This window comes from Pogona vitticeps, chromosome 4 (genome assembly GCF_051106095.1).
Source record: "Pogona vitticeps strain Pit_001003342236 chromosome 4, PviZW2.1, whole genome shotgun sequence".
NCBI classification, from domain to species: domain Eukaryota; kingdom Metazoa; phylum Chordata; class Lepidosauria; order Squamata; family Agamidae; genus Pogona; species Pogona vitticeps.
Window position 1 is genome coordinate 240,016,896 of NC_135786.1, and position 16,719 is coordinate 240,033,614.

The 16,719-nt window shown below is 57.7% G+C and overlaps 2 protein-coding genes across 2 annotated transcripts in view; one reads left to right on the plus strand and one right to left on the minus strand.

Moving 5' to 3' along the window:
• BOP1 (BOP1 ribosomal biogenesis factor) overlaps positions 1-16,719 on the plus strand; it is a 75,269-nt gene that overhangs the window by 44,542 nt on the left and 14,008 nt on the right. The gene's annotated exons all lie outside the window — the stretch shown is intronic.
• On the minus strand, positions 3,072-12,927 carry SCX (scleraxis bHLH transcription factor). The gene is made up of 2 exons (XM_020804497.3): positions 11,962-12,927; positions 3,072-3,703 (listed from the first exon to the last, which is right to left on the minus strand). The coding sequence occupies exons 1-2, from the start codon at positions 12,502-12,504 to the stop codon at positions 3,665-3,667; spliced, it is 582 nt and encodes a 193-aa protein (XP_020660156.1). The 5' UTR covers positions 12,505-12,927; the 3' UTR covers positions 3,072-3,664.

Consider the following 16,719-nt stretch of genomic DNA (forward strand, 5'->3'; position numbering starts at 1 on the left):
CGTACTGTGTTTTGACTTGGATTAATGTAAAATAATTAAATACTCTACGAATGGGCAAATGTTTTCATTTGTTTCCAGTAATGATGTTTCACATTTCATATCAGACCGTTGGACAGGCAGGGCGGAAGGAGAGGCCTGTATTTTTATCTCTCTCGAAAGGAGCCTTGGTTTAGAGATGAGGGTACTGGACCATGATGACGGCACGCACGCACGCCCCTCTGTCACAGCTCTCTCTTTCTTCCCCCCTTTTCATGTTTCCCTTAACCTTGTGACCTCTCCAGGGCAGGGAAATCACCTCCGCCCCCCCCCACCCCAGTTTCGGCTGCCCTTTTCCTGCGGCTTCTCCATTTCCACAGTTCCTCTGTCTGGTGTGCGGCCATTAGATCTGGGCATACGATCCTGAATGTGTCGCCCCATGGTTTCATTTATGAAGCCGTTTTCATTTTTTTATTTTGTTTTATTTATATCCCGCCTATCTGGTCAGTTACGACCACTCCCTCACTTGGCTGCTGCCAGATGGTTTTGAACAGTGTCTTCCACCGGCCTAGGCAGCCTAGGGGTGGTGGAGGATGATGGGGCATGTTCCAACATTTCTGGGGGCACTAGATTGGAGAAGGATGCTGTAAAAGCCTTATGATATTGGCAGTTTTGTTTTGTTGTTTAGTCGTGTCCCCATGGACCAGAGCACATGCCAGGCCCTCCTGTCTTCCACTGCTGCCTCCCGGAGTTGTGTCAATTTCATGTTGGTCGCTTCGATGACCCTGTCCAGCTGTCTCGTCCTCTGTGGTCCCCTTCTCCTCCTGCCTTCGCTCTTTCCCAACATCAGTGTCTTTTCCAGGGAGTCTTCTGTTCCCATGAGATGGCCAAAGTATTGGAGCCTCAGCTTCAGGATCTGCCCTTCCAGTGAGCACTCAGGTTTGATTTCCTTCAGAATAGAGGCAGTTTTCTTACCATCCCTTTTCTAACGATCCCTCACTTGGAATTCACCCTTTTCAGAGTGGCGGCCGCCTGCAACATTAACAGTTTCATGTCACTCTCCACCCTGTTGTCTTTCTCAGTCAGCCCTCTCCCCTCAAACCCCAGCAGTGTTTGCTGTCTTGCTCTGTCCTGTCCCGTCGCTTCCTGCTCTTGGCAATCCTCATAGGGTTTGGGGGGTACTGGGGTGTTCGGTGGGTGTCATCTCCCAGTGAGTTCTCCTGACCCTATGGGCCCTCGTCCAACACTTTTATCTACTGCACCATCTACAGCAGGTAATTTTTTTACCTGGTAGACGTCACTCTCAGAGAGACGTTTGCCTGTTACTCTCCCTTTTTGCTTTAACCGCCTGGACAGTATGAGCCCTCTGCAAACACGGGTGCCTTAGGGCCTGCCCGCCCCAGATCATTGGTGAAGACGTTTCAGAGGTCCCAATCCAAAGCTCAAAGCTCATATCTCTCCACTGTGCCAGCTGCCCAGTCCACATTGCCCCCCCCATGTTGTTTTCATTGGGAGCGTGACTTAGGGAGGGAGGCTAGGGCCACTCCAGCCAGCCAGCCTTGGAGAAGCAAGCAGGCCTGGCCCAAGACTTGGTTGGTTCTGACAAAGACCCGTCTCCCTTGCCAACTGTTTTCCCATTCTCGTGGGGTCTCCCCCTCACTCAGAAGAGGCACCCGGAGTGTTTAAGCTCTCCTTCTTTCCTTGCCTTCACCCACGTGCCCTGTCCTGGTTTCCTAGTCGCTGACTGTTTGGAAAAAGAATTGCTTACTGCAGCCTGATTCTTCGTGGCCTCCTCCCTCTAAGCAGTCAACACCCCAACGGGCTTCATTCATATCTTCCACATAAATCCAACCAGTTTGGGCTGAACCAGAGGGGAGCTTGTGGCATTTTCAGCCAGAAGTTATGGGGAATGTTTTGAAGAATCTCAGGCTGCCGGAAATAACTCACAACAGCAATGCTTTCCCCAGATCCTACGATGGTAGCAACCCGGGGAGGGGAGGGGAGGGGAGGAGAGGGGATTCTAGCAATAAGGCCGCGCTTAGGGATCCGGGCTGGGCTTTAGAGGTTGTCCTCAGACTCCTCCTGGGAAGCCTCGGGTGGCATCGTCCCTTGCAAGACCAGAGACTCTTTCTTTGGCGCCATGCTCCACTTCCATGCGTGGTGGTGGTTCAGCCATTGGGCAGGTGCCATATTTGCTTGAATGGTGGCAGCTGCTCACTATGGTTTCTCTATGTGTGTGTGTTTTTTTCTTCTCCCAAGAGTTCTGTCCTCATGGCAGGGCTTAGAAGCATTACTTCTCAAGTGACATTTTCCTGACCCCTAGTGTGCACCTTTACCTCCCTGCCTACAGAGAGACGGAAAAGCTCCTCCATGCCCCAGAACCCTTGGATGGGCGAGTCAGGGAGCAAGGAGGCAGGACAGAAGAGCTGCAACAGAAGAAACAAAAGAAGGGCCCTCTCAGGACAGGCTAAGGGGCCTTCTGACCCCGGCCTCCTTTCCCGATAGCAGCATGCCAGCCCAAAAAGCACAGGCCTTGGACTTCCCACAGCGGCTGGGATCAAGAGGTACACTGCCTCTGAAGATGGAGGCTTCTCTAGCTATCACAGCCTCCTTCTCCCCCCCTTCCTGTTATCTGTCTTCTGAACCCGTGGCAGCCATCCCTTCTTGTGGCAGAGGGTTCCATCTGTTCATTAGACATTAATGAGGCAGTATGTCAGGCAGGCCTAGCATTCCCTGGGGAGCATCTGCTTTCCTCCCACCACCGGCCCTCTCTTTGGCTGGGTCTGTGCAATGTTTTGTCACCACCCCGAGAGGTCAGGATCCGTCTCCTGGGGCCGTCTCGCATGCAGCTCCTGCTGTTCAAAGACAGGCTGGCTACAGACCCAGGGCAGAGGGTGATTTCCTGTCACCCTGGCTGAGTTAAACACCCACCAGTCCCCCTTGGGAAAAGGTGGGGCCAGGCCCCCCCCGACGCTCTGGACCCACTCCGCCAAAGGGCCAGAGACTAAAAAGAAGCTGGTCTCTCAGTCACACGACACTCTCCTCTCCCGGTACAAACAACGCGGGTTTATTTTAAGATTATCTGTGACATGAAGCCCCCCCCCCCCAGTGCAACGTGTCCACGGTGGCCGGCCAAGGTCCTGAATGTGGAGTCACCCAGCGCTATAGACAGGGAGACACAGCGTTTGGGGGGTGCCCTCGCGGCCCCCCCTCCTTCTGACACCCCCTCCCCACAGCCGCCATTGCTGCTTCTTTCCCCAGCAACCCTTAGGTCTGCATGGATTGTTCTGAAGGGCCCCGGCGGGCCTGGAAGTCCCCACCGGAGGAGCGGCCGCGGTCATGCCTGCAGCGCCGGCGCGCCTCCCGCCCTGGGGAGTAGCAGCAGGGTCCTTTCAGAGGGGCTGCCCCTTCTCCTCCTCCGGGACAAAGCCTGCTTTGCTCGCCTGCCCCTCCAGACCCAGAGGGGGCCGAGTCTCGCTCCTCAGGGACAGGCTGCCGTTCAAGTTCATGGCGGGTCGAGCCACCCGGCTCTGGCCGGCAGCTGGGCGCAGGCCGGAAGGGTCGGTCTCTTGGTCTTGCATTGGTGGCTTTTCCGGTCTTCCTTTCCCTTGGCGATCCCCTCCTCCTCCTCCTCCTCCTCCTCCTCCTCCTCCTCCTCCATGGCTGCCTTCTTGAACCCATCAGCGTCTTAACTCCGAATCGCCGTCTTCCGGTCTCGGTCTTTGCTCTGCAAAGAAGGGCCAGAGAGGGAGAAGAAAGTTAGACAGACTCACTGGGCAGGACTGCCAGCTGAAAAACCGGAGGTTCCCCAAACTCCAGAGATTCTGCCCCCCCCCCGTCCCCCATCACTGGCAGGGCCTCCCAACCAGAGGGGAGCTCAGGTTCCAGGTGGGCGCAGGAATGGTTTGTTCAGTTATGCACAGGGTGACCGTATTTAACACAGAGCAGGACCCTGGATCCAGAGGCGGCCTGTTTTCTTGCTCCCAGAGAGGGACTGTTTCCCGAGCCCCGGCTGCCTTCTCCTTGGCCCCTCGGCCCGATTGGGAAGCATCCAGGCCCGGTTCAGAAGGGCCCTGTGCTCACCGGACACCCCTTGCTCGCGCCGTGGTGGTGGGGCGTCCCCTCTCTTCCTGGGATGGCTGTCAATGTCCTGAGCTTTCGGCTCTGCCCCCCCCTTTTCTGCTCCCCCCCCCAGCACCCAGCAGGGGATTAGCAGCTATGGCTAACAGGCAACCTCATCCTTTGTTAAAGGGAGGCGAGGGGGGGCGCGGAGGAAGGGGGGAGCGAGTGAGCTCAGAAATGGTAAAATTAAATTTCCCAGATGTTGAGGCCCCAGGAGTTCGCTTGCTGTCTGGAGAGGAAATGGGGATTCGGAAAATCCCGCCTCATATTTTTTCCCCTATCACCTAGCCTTTCCGCTGCCGTTAAGTTAAGCAGGAACCGTAAATTAAGGGGATTTCGAAGCGAGCCCATCTTTTGGGAGAGGGATGTGGGGAACGGCCCCTCCCGGCTGCCCCACTCGCTTCCGGCCGCCCTGGAGCCGGCTTGAGGGCTGCTCTTTGGGCGCTTCCCGGCCGGACCGGCCGTTTGGCGATGATGCCCTGAATGCCAGGCCGTTGGGTCCCCTTCCTCCTGGGGGGGGGGGTTCGTGCTTCCGGGAAGGAATCCTTCTTGAACCGGTCCAAGGAGGGCACCTGTCGCCTTGGGGTTGCCTTTGGCCTTCCTCCCTCAGAGAGAGGAGGACCCGCCCTGCAAGAGGTGACCTGCCGGGTCGGGACCTTTGGACATTTCTCAGTGTGGGTGGGAAGCAGCCCCCTTTTTTCATTCCAGAGCATCCCAAGTGTGCCCTTCCTGGCAGTGATTAAAGGGGGCTCAGTGGGGTAACCCGAAGGCCAGGGGGGTCCTTGACCCAGGAGAGGTCCCTGCAGGCCTGGTGCCTTTTCTCTCCCCTCGCCCCCAACGGACCTGACCTGAAGCCTTTTGACCTGCCTTATATGTGTGTGTGGGGGGGGGGCTTGCCCTGCTCTGCTCTGCTCCCCAGCCCCCAGGGGCGAGAGCATTGATGCTCTCAATGCCTCTCTCTCTCACACACACACACACACCAGACCTGGGGAGGTGCAGCTGCCTCTGGCCACTTAGCCTCCCGCTGAGCCCGGACTTCAAAGGGGCAGCCTCTTCCTGCTCTTAAGGAAGCAGCTGCTTGGGGTGGAGGGTGGGCTGCAGCTGCAGGGGGGGGGATCTGAAGCAAGCCCCTGGTCTTTGCTTAAGAAGAAGTGGTGGGGAGAGGGGGACTTGAGGCAGAGGCCAAAGAAGGAGCCCTTAGTTTGCCTGTTTCGGCATGTTGGCAAAAAAAAGGGGGGGGGGAGAAAGAAAGGGAACATGGAGACGGAGGGAAGGAGGGGGGGGAAATAATGGGCCCCTCCAAAGCAAACCCAGTGGGAGCACTCGGATGCGTTCAGGGAAGCGGGTTTGGGCCTCCAAAATCTGACCCTGGGGCAGGGCGAAATCTCTGCAATGTCTGAGGAAATGGACGGGTCCACGAAAGCTCACATTAAAACATAGCAGTTCGTCTTTAAGGTGCTGCGACGTCTTAGTCTTCTTAATTTTTTTCCCCTTTTGTTTTTGGCCCAAGATGCTCGCCCAGACTAAAGCGGCTGCCTCTTCTGAAACAAGTCTATTGGTTCTTTAAGGTGCCACAATATTTTAATCCACCCCCACCCCACCCCTGTCCCTTTAATTTTGCAGGCTTGTGACAGTGGGCCTCGGGTGCCCAAGCAGGCTGGGCATATAAGGGCTTCTGTCTTGGTGAAGGGGAAGCGACTCTAAAGAAGCCCTGCAGATTTCTATTTCATCACAGCAGCAGCAGCAGCAGCAACAGGAGGAGGCCTTTTGTGTGATGGGGGCCAACAGCCCCGTGCCCCCCCCCTCCCCATTACCCCACCTCAGCAGGAGACTTTTACTGGTCCCAAGACAGCCAGATATCCCACCCTTCAACAACACACACACACACACACAAACACACCACGGCTCGCTCACTTCTATAAACAAAGTTTATGGCTCATATAATTGTAGAGAGATGTTCAAAACGTCCTGGCTTGGAAAATAAAAATAGGAAAACTAAAGGTCAAGTAAGCTGGCCAATAAAAAGAAAACCCAGATTAATTATTTTTAAGGCTGTGCCAACGCTCTGCGCTGTTAACGGCGCACCCAAGCTCTGGGTGCGTGCCTTCGTGCGCCCACTTGCACGCAAAGTACTTTGCATTGCCGAAATGGGGAAATCTTCGGTTGCAACCAAGCCCAGATACACAGCTTTCATCCCCAGCCTTCAGTAGTGTACTTAGACTGGCCCAGGGAGAACCAGCTTCCTGGGAGAAGTCTCCATCCCGGCTCTTAAAGTGAAAATTGTCTACATTTCCAGGAATACGGTAGGTGTGAAAATGTTCTAGAAGGCGCACATTGCAGCATAAGCTGAAGATGGTCCCACCCAGCAACCTTTGAAAATGTGATATTTGTCATTTCTTAGTATGGTCTGAGGTAGGATGGTGTCATGGTTAGACACCATGCAACCCCAGAATGGCCTTGGTAGCCAGATGGGCAGTATAGAAGTCAAATAAAATAAAATAAAATAGAGAGATCCAGTTCAGATTCCCAACTAACCATGAGGCTGTCAAGAAAACCTTCAGCTTGTCTTTCTTTCTTTTTCTTTCTTTCTTTCTTTCTTTCTTTCTTTCTTTCTTTCTTTCTTTCTTTCTTTCATTCATTCTTTCATTCTTTCATTCATTCTTTCTCTCTCTCTCTCTCTCTCTCTCTCCATTTAACTAGCTCTTCGGGAGAGTTGTGGTGTTTAAAGTGGGGAGAAAGTTAAGGTACTCCTCCTTCAGGTCCTTCAGAGTAAAGGTGGAAAATGAAGGGTGGAAAAAGCCACGCACAAGTGAACAGCAAGTAGCCCTTTGACGTTGTTGGCCCGATCTTCCAGAAGAGACTTAAGCCTGTCCATTCGAAAGGACAGCTCCACAGAGGGACTCCCAGGGCAGATTTAGGAGTGACAAGGTCCATGCCTGCTCGTCAAGGATGCTCCTTTGACCGTGAGCCCTCCTGACGGTGCATGTCATTCCCGGCCAGCTCATAGGCTTGTTGGTCAGCCTTCCCGAAAGTGCCGGCTGGTATGACTTTTAGGAGTCAGCAAACATGCAAATCCTAGCTGCCGTGGGAGCAGGAACTTGGATTGCATGGGCCGGTGGTCTCATCCCTCTGCCAGGCTTCTCTTCCGCTGTTACTCACCAGGGTGAGCCGTGTCAGTAGATGGAAACTGCTTTTCCCAGCCGGTCTCCCCAGCCGACAGTTGACCCTTTCGAGCAGGGACGGGCCACTGCCTCTGCGTGCTTTCTCTGCAACGTGGCTACTCTTCAGCCGAGAGACCGTGGGGGCCTGTAGGCAGCTGCTCTGCTCAGGGAGTGTCTGTGGCCCCAGGTGCCCTGGGGGTGGGAATAGCAGCCGTGGCTGGAGGGAAACGGAGAGCCTAGGAGGGAGACTGCGCAAGGGTGAGGAGGGGACACCCAGAAGACCCTGGGAAAGATTTTTCTGGAGAAGAGTCGGGGGGGGGAGCAGCCAGAGCGGTGGCCGGTCTCCTCCCGGAAGGGAACTCTTGAAGCTCACACCCCCCCCCCCCAGTGTGCTCTTTCGCCTCTCTCGGAGGGGGTCGAAGCTCCATGGGAGAGAGCCCCCGGGGCCCATGGAACGTCCAGGCTGTGGCCCTGATATTGCCCGTTAAACAAAAGACTGGAGAATGGGCTCGTTGTCTCTGAGAGCCATTCCCACTTGGAACAAACGGCGCAGGGTGAGTCAGACACGCTCTGGGTCTGTGTCCTTTCAGAGGGGAGCTGTTGGACACTTTCTCTCTCTCTCTCTCTCACTCCTGCAAGGCAGCAGTCCTGTACGTTTAATTCGGTTTAGTCCAGAGGAACTGGATGAAGTCGTTGCTCTTTGACCCTTTCTCTCCTTGCCAAGAGGGGAGACGAGACAGCACTCCTGGCTTGGCTTGCCCAGAGCTGAGGGAACCTGCAGGCCTCCAGCGGTTAGCGTGCATCCTTTCTCATCCTTAGCCCATCCAGTTGGGGCTGAGGCCGAGCGACATCCGAAGGGGGGCATGGGACCCCAGTGAACTCTCCCTTTGCACGTTAAGGAAGACGGAGGAGCCTGCCGTTAATCAGGAAACTCTGCTTCCCTGCTGGAGTTTCCAAGTGGCCGTGACCTCCCGGCCCAGGGCAGCAGCCAACGTTTGCCGGATGGTCTGCAGGAGACTTGCAGATGCCGGGCTGATAGGACCAACTGATCAGTGGTAGCCAAGCAATAAGACATGTTGGGCGGATTCTCCAGTTCTGCTGCATCTGTGTTGAATCAGATGTGAAAAGAGGGGAATGTTGTCACGGCCCAGGTGGACACTGGCTGCCTTCACAAACTCTCCCCCTTTCCGTGTCTTTAACGGCAAGCGAACTGCACAACGTAGTGTCACCTGTCCGTTACAGGTGGAAGCTGCCATCCTCCTGGTGGGGGCCTCCTCCTTCAGCACCCTTAGTTTCAGGGGGTTTTCACCTCCCGTTTCAAAATCCTATTCCGGTTCTTGTTTGTGAGTCCAAAAAGTCCTAAGCAAGAGTAATGGGGTGGTGTTTGTACAGATTAAGAATGAAGAGGGGTAGTGGAGCTGAGCATCCTTGTTTCCCACTTGGCCTCTCGAACCCCGTGAAATCAGAGCGTGACGACAAGGCTCATTCTGCCTTGAGTGAGTCAATGGATGCTAAAGGCTAATAATCGGAAAGGCATGGCAGAGTCTGAAGAGGGGAGAGAGAGAGTGGGCAACTGGACGCAGGGGCCCGCAGGACTGTCCTGACCTGTGTTTCCCCTCTCTTCTCAAAGGATGGGGCCTTCCCTGCCATGACCTTTGAAGTGCCACTGCCTGATGGATAGATAGGTTTACAGAGGTGCCTGCCCGGGAGTAAAAAGGATTCTGTTCCCCTTGCAAATTGCCCTTTTCACACCGAGAAACTCTAGAAGGTGCATTTTCCATGGTTCCTTCTCCGGTTGCCTTCAGATTTCCTGGATGAACCCTAGGAATGTCCCTCTTTGTGAGCATCATGCACATTTGCTGTTTGTGCATTTAAGGCCACTGTTTCTCAAGGCTCCAGAGGAGCTGCATGGGCCCATATCCACACCACATGCCCAATGGCGTCTCTGCCTTGCCCCATTCTTTACTGGACATTCCCCACATTTTCTGCTGCTTTACCTAGTAGATGTGCAGTCAGGTGCTGGGGTTTGCCTTTTCTACTAAGCTTGGAGTAGCTGGCCAGTCTCCCTCAGCCCAGCCCAGCCCTGGTGGCTGGGGGGGGTGTGCTTTGAGAGGCCAGCTGCTCTGAGGCGGTAGTCCTCTTCCTCTTCCTCTTCCTCACCCATGGCTTGCTTTCCACGGGCTTGGCTGTAGAGTGAGGGGCCCCTCTTGCGTTTATGGCTTTAGGATTTGCTGGGAGCCCAGGGGCACCAGATAGTCAGACAGATCAAATGAGCCATATTGATGATCAGTTTTAATAATTTGGGCGAGAACGGATCTCTGAGACATCATCTTCTGTCTCCATGGTTCCAGATGCAGCCGTTCTGGCAGTAAAAAGGTATCTGGAAGTGCAGCTGCAAATTCAGGGTTGCAGCACCTTTTAAAAATAGCCTGCTATTTAGGCAGCCCCCCCCCCCCCCGGCAGGTGCCACACACAAAGTGAAAGGGAAGTGTGTTTGCCAGAGGTCCCCCCCCCCAAGAGTCCTCGGTCTCCCTCCCCTTCTTTCCTGTAGATGGCTGGAGGGCTCTGTCGGGGCCGCAGCCCCTCTGCTGCTGGCTGAGCCCACGGCTGAAGAGGGGGCCCCTGAGCCCAGAGGGCAGAGGAAGAGGAGGTCTCGGCTGGCCCAGCAGCCTGTCCCCTCCCTCAGAGGCGGGCGGGCGGGGGGTCGGGTCCTGCCCTGTCCACATAGGCAGGTCGGCCACGTCGCTGGCCCTTCTTCCTCTGATCCTTCTGTCTCCAAGGTGGAAAGGAGACCCTCGTCACGGCTGCGGTTTTGTCCTCTTTGCACGGAGTTGGAATCAGCGCCTGTGGCCCCGCTCTCCGAGTTGGGGGAGTGTGGGGCAGGGGGAGGGGGGAGAGCTCCAGGGGTACAGCTTCCTAAAAGTGGACCCGCTGTGCTTCCTTCCTGAAGGCTTCCGTTGGGCTGCTCACACGCCAGCTGGGGACGTTGGACGTTGGATGGATCCCCCCCCCTTTTTTTTTTTTTGTCTCTTCCAAAGTTCCAGGCTAAAAAGATCCGGCATTCCAGTAGCTGAAAGCCTAGCCATCCAAACAGTTGACGAAATAAACACATTCCAAATTTCAATTCAGGGAGAGAGAGGTATAAAATCTGTCTTCTAGTGTCAGGTTCCCGGGCTACAGAGCTCCCTTTTTAAGGGAGGCCAGGGTCTGTTCCCCCCCCCCCCCCCGGCTTACAGACTGACGTCTATCTTGCTTTTAAGCAGGCTGTGTTTTTTCTGTTACAACTTTTTGTCTTTTTAAGTGCACCTTTTTTAGTGAAGTCTTGAGAGCTGCTTTCAGTCCCAACTTTGGAGAAAAAGGCAAGACAGCCATAAATTGCATAAAGAAGAAGAATCCTTTGCAAGAACCTTCAGCACGGAGTGTTTGCAAAGCACATCTGTTTTCCCTTCAGCACTGGGCTTTTTGCTTTAATAATGATAGAAATTACCTGCCTGTTTTGACCCTCAAAATAAATGCCCTGCCCTGGAATGCTAGAACATCTTGCTTTGGAGAAACAGGAGCAGTGTATTGGCTGCCTCTCGGTCCCCTTCCCAATGAAAGGGCTGCCCGGAGCCCTGCTTGGATGAACTGGCCAGCGGCATGCTGATCCATGGTACTCCTCAGAGGCAAGCCAGAAGACTCTGCTAGTGGGTTGAGGCTGGGGAGGCGGAAGGGATTCTGAAGGGCTGAGCGGCTCTCCCAGTTCCAGGCAGCCCATTTTTGCAGGGCTTTTCAGTGAAAAAAAACCAATCCTTTCTCTTCCCGGTTGATCCTCCTCCCAGCTGTCTTGTACGGGAACGTAGACTTCAAAGAAGCTTCGTACTTGGTCACACTTGGAAGCTGAGCAAAGATCTCCAGGGGCAGGGAGCTCAAGTCTCCAGCCTTCACCCACGAGGGCCACGACCTGCGGTTTGCAAGACCGGGCGGGTGGCGGGTGGCCTTCTCCCTCTGGCCGAGACAAATTGCCCCAACAGTTGCCGGGTCATGACTTTCTCTGGCTGAGATCCCTCCCGCCCACCGGCCTGAGGAGCGAGGAGCAGGTCAGGTGCTGTGGAGTTGGGAGGAGAAGAGGGTCCTTGGGGATGTCTTGGGTGGGTGGGGGTCAGGCTGGGACACCTCTCCTGTGGCTTGCTGGAGAAGAGGCTGGTGTTTCCCAGAATCCTTCTCAGTCCAAGGAGGCGGCAGGCAGCGTGCTGGCTTCACTGCCTGGCCCCACTGGGTTCTAGTGTGTTGAGGAAGGGAAACCCTCCGGGACCTGCTTTCTCTTCAGGGGCCTGTATTGATGTCTCCCTCTAAGGTGGCTGGACAAGCATTTTGAACTGTTTTTCTCCCGGCAGCCAGCTGCCTTTCTTGACCCCTCTTCTGCCTTTTTTCTCCAGGTGTGGTTGTGAAGGGTGATATACAATATGAGCTGTTTCATTCGTTGTCCCTTTCCTGCCGAGCCTCGGAAGGAACTGGCCTTTTTTTCTGAAGGATTTGAAGGAGTCTCTGGGGATCCTGCGGGCGGGTGAGAGCCTCGGTTGTGATGGTGGTCCGTCCCCGAGTCTTTGCACACACACACACCCCCACGGATGCCCTTCCTAGACAGGAAGCCTAAAGCATTGCTCCTTTCTCCGCCACGTGCCACCCGCACCCCGTCCCGCCAAGAGCGCGTTGGACTTACCATCTTCCTTTGGTTGCTGAGGCAGAAAGTGCAGATCTGTTTGGGTTGTGAGATGTCGCTCTCCCGTCCGGGGGGGCTGCTGCTGGCGGCGCTGGTGCTGCCGCCACCGCCGTGGTGGAAGAAGGCCGGGGTGGTGTGGCACGGCTGCCCGTCCCCACAGGCTTCCCCCACCAGGAGGACATTGCCCAGGTGGGAGATGTAGCTGGAGGCCAGGCGGAGCGTCTCGATCTTGGAGAGCTTCCGGTCGGCCGGCTCCGTGGGGATGAGAGTCCTCAGGGCGGTGAAGGCCGTGTTGACGCTGTTGGTGCGGTCTCGCTCCCGCGCGTTGGCCGTGTGGCGCTGGCGGGGCTCCCTGTTGATCCGGCTGCTCTTCTTGCTGCTCCGGCGCTGGCCGCCCTTGAGGCCGTACCCTCCGGCGTCCAGGTGGTAGGGCTTCTCGTCCGAACCCGAGCTCTCGCTGCCGTTCTCCTCGTCCTCGGACAGCATGCTGATCTCCGGGTAGAGGAACCGGCTCGGGGCCGAGCGCAGCATCGCGAAGGACATGGCGGGGGGCTGGAAAGCGGGCGAGGAGATTGGCCGGAGTGGGGACGGTCCTCACGGGCTGGCTGCCTCAGCTCTGCGCTCCCATGCTTTTGGGGCAGGGGGGTTGTGCACAGTGCAAGAGAGGGATGTGCCGCGTCCAGCACCGCCTCCCCCAAAAGACCTGGTGCCTGCTCTTCCTCCTTGTCGTCCTCCTCCTCCAGCCGGGAGCCCGTGCTCTCTGCCCCCTTGCGCCCTGCCGGTCTGGGTCCAGAAAGGGGCTCCTTCCTCTGGCTGGCTGGCTGGCGTCCGAGCTACGGAAGGGTTAAGTCTCTCCTGCTGCTGGTGCTGGCGCTGGCGCTGGCTGGCTGGCTGGCTGGCTGGCCGCAGCACACTCCTGCGCAGCTGGTGTTTCTTCCGTGCACACGTGTGTGCCTCCTCCTCCTCCTCCTCCTCCTCCTCCTCCTCCGCGTCAGGCTCCTTCTGGAGTGTGGCAGGAGCCGAGGAAGCGTTTTTATAGCGCCAGTGAGCGACCGGCCAGCCAGCCAGCCGGGCCGGCCCCTCCCCTCGCCTGGCTCTCCCAGCAGCTTCACGCTTACCTGAGCTTTCTTTTCTCTTTTAGGCTGATGGACGGGGAGGGGGACGAGGACAGGAAAGGGGGGCGCACGGGAGAGAGAGGGGGGGCAGTCTCTTTTGGGGAGGGGCGGGAGTGGGCCTTTTGGGGGCACCTGGGCTGCTTCTCCCTCTCCAGCCAGGGGCATTTGTCTTCCAAAAGGCCGTCCGTCCGTCGTCTTGTGCTCTGATCTTGGGGCTGGAGGGTGGTCGATGGCCACTCATCTCTGCAGGAGGAGAAGTCGGTCTTGGAGAGAGACCCTGGATGCCTCTTTTCTTCTCAACCCCCCCCAACACACACACACACACACACACCTAGTCCTGCCAAGCATAACCTAATTGATCCTCCTGCTGCTGCTGTTCATGGGGGCCAAGCAGGAAGGATTAACCCTCACGGAGCCATGCAGGACGGCTGGGTGCCTGGGTGAAGGAGCTCCCGCATGAGACGGGTTTGCTCCCAAAAAACCCTCCACGCTGGTGGATTAGCACTTGGGCTTCCTTCTCTAGGTGGCAGGATACAGTATGTTGTGTGTGTCTCTCTCTCACACGCACACGCACACACACACACACACACGCACACACACCCCTCAAGCGAGTGCCTAGGACTCCTCATTCAAGGGAGAGGCTGCAGGGAGGCCTGTAGCCCATCCTGTTGCACCCAGGTGGGTTTGCGGTGTGTGTGTGTGTGTGTGTGTGTGTGTGTGTGTGTGTGCCTGTGCCTCTTTCCCCCCCCCCATCCCATCCCAGGAGAGCACTCAGCCCCTCCACCTGCCTGGGAGAGGCTGCGAGGCAACCCATCGCCTTCTGGGGTGTTTTGCGAGGGAAGGAGGGGGCTTTTCTGCCTCTCCTGGTCTGTTTCCTAGAGCGGGACGGGCACGTTGGGAACCCCAAAGGGCTCCTCAGCCTGGCCAGGCAGGGGCGTGTTTTGCGCTGGATGGGGCCTCTGGCCCCCAACCCCAACCCCTGGCTGGTCTCCCAGGGCCTCTCGGCCACCGGAAGGGGCTTCTCTCTCTCAGCGGGAAGAGAGATCAGTTGGGTCTTTGGCAGGAAGCCCGGAAGGAGATGGGCAAGCGGAACAAGTCAGGCATGGATTGGGGCCGGAGCCCAAGAGCTTCCTCGGGGAGGGGGGTGCAAAGAGTGTAGGGGGGGGCGTCTTCATGGCTTGGTGATGTGAGTCTTCCCCTTGCTTTGCTTTGGGGGTCGGCCATCAGGAAGCCGAGAAAGGAGAAAGACGCCGGGAGACGAAGCCACTTTGCGGTGCTCTCAAAGGGGCGCGTCCTCCTCTTCCTCCTCTAGTCGGTGCCCGTCCCGTCCCCAAGGGCAGTGTGGGTATTTCCCACCCGGGGGAGACCGGGGGGGGGGGGAGAGGGAAGCCTGCTCTGCCTGCCTGCCTGGAGCCTGAGGATGGGTTTCCCCAGTGCCCGCTGGAAGGGCCTTGAAAACCCCATCCTGCCTTCCGCCTTCCGGACGCTTCTCGTGCGGAGGGGGCATCCCGAGAGCTGGGCCTCCCAAAAACCCACCCCCCGTGACTCCTGGTGTTCCCTCAGATTCCCCCCCCCCCGCCCCGAATTCCCTGCTCCACGTGGACCAGCTATTTTCGAGAAAGCGCTACTGGGAAAAGAATCTGGTCCCGGCTGGCCTGCCAGGAATGCTTCCTCCTCCTCCTCCTCCTCCTCCTTTTTCTCTCCTTTTTCTTCGGAATGCCGTTCCGTTCCAAGAGCAACTTCCAGACGTGTGGCTGAGTGACGGCCGCTCCTTGTGGGGGTGGGACCGTCAGGGTGGGGGGGCAGCGGTGAGGAATGGATGGAGGAATGGATGGATGGGGGGAGAAGGGAGCTGCCACCCCCCCTTCCTGAACCCTTGATCTCACACACACACACACACACACACACACACACACCCCACCCCGGCTGATGTGTTAACTACATGGGAGGCAACCAGGAGGGAGGCAGGTTGGGAAGCCAGAGGGAGGGCGGGGGGGGATGTGGCGTGGGGGGGGCACAGCTTAGCTTCTGGCAGCTTCCACAGAGGAGAAAGTTTCCCCGGCAGGAATGCACTGTATTTGGCTGCCCTGCCCTGCCTTGACGGGGCCTGGGATTTAGAGCACGCAGTGATGAGGAGGGGTGTGGGGAGGGACCGGGGGGGGGGGGGAGCCTTGCCCCAGCTCGTTCACCAGGCCCCCTCCTCCTTCCCCCCCTGCTGCCCCACTCCTCTTCCCTCCGCAGGCGGTCTCTGGACTCCCCCTTTCGCAAGGAGAGCCGGAGAGTCCCCACCAAGAGAAAGGTGTGAACGTCGCACCTCGGATCTCTCCCGGCTTGGGAAGGTCCCGTCCTCAGACGCCAGCCGCTAGAGTCCCCCCCACCCCCACCCAACTCAAACAAAGACGCCAAAAGAGGGAGAGGGGTCTGCCCGACTCTTTCAGGCCAGCACGGACTGGGGGGGGCTCAGCTCCCACCCTCCCATTCCCAGCGCACACTTGCCTGTATTGAGGGGGGGGGGAGCATCCCAGCAGACACTTCAGAAAGAAGGAAGGGAAATGGTGCTGGGGAGCAGCAGGAGTCCCTGGGGGGGGTTGAGGAGGGAGCAAAGCCCTCCCCTGCCCCACAGCCCAGGCTGTCATAGCCCGTGGCTCATGGCTCCACATACGCGGACACACGCACACCCCTCCTCCTCCTCCTCCTCCTGCCTCTTCTACCTTCCTCTCCCCAAGAAGGGACATCTGGGGTGTGGACCCGTGGGCCTCGCCCGCGTCCTCCCCTCCCCTCCCCTCCCCTCCCTCTGTGCCCTGGGTGGAGGGAGGGAGGCCACGGTGGAGGAAGGGGGTCCCTTCTTGGGACCCAAACCCTCTCTCTCCCACTCCTCCGCCCCAGCCAGGAACTGTTTATGCCCTGGCACGTGTTTATGGGGTCCAGATGGTGCAGCCTAGGAAGGTGATGGGTGGGGGTGGGGGGGTCATTGAGCAGGTCAAGACGTGGGGGCTCCGTTCATCCCTCCCTCTAACAGGCGGCCTGTCATTGGGAGAAAGGGGGGGTGTCCCTCTGCAGCGGAAGGGAGAAGGGAGAGCGGGATGGGGTGGCTTCCCAAGGCAAGGGGGCGGCTTGGCTCCTCCAGAGGCCCTGTGGGTTGGCCGGTGGGGATGGGACAGGACAGGACAGGTGGCCCCCTGTGGCATGAGGTCTCCCTTGACCTCCCCCCACAGTGCTTCCTGCCGTGCTCCCACTGACAAGGGAATATTCCTTCTCAGGCACCCACAGGTAGCTTGCCTTCCCAGCCGTGGGGAGAGGGAGGAGATGAGGGGCAGGGCCTCCTCCTCCCCCCCCCCAGCCATCCCTCTTACCTGCCAGAGGCCCCTCCAGGTGCCCTGGGGAGGGGGGGGGAGCTGTCTCCAAGGGTCTCCTGTGGGCTAGACGGGTCAGTTCCTGCTCCCTTTCCCAGCCCATCATGCCATTCTCTCTGCCTGCTCTTCCCTTGGCCGCACCACCACCACCACCACCACCACCACCCTCGAAACGGCAGAAAGGGAGAGGAAAGCCTCCAGGGCCCAGCTGTCGGTTGTCAGCAGCGCTGCTGGCCTTGGGTGCGAAAGACGGTTGCTGGGAGGCCAGTGGTGTCGGTTGGCTCAGGGAC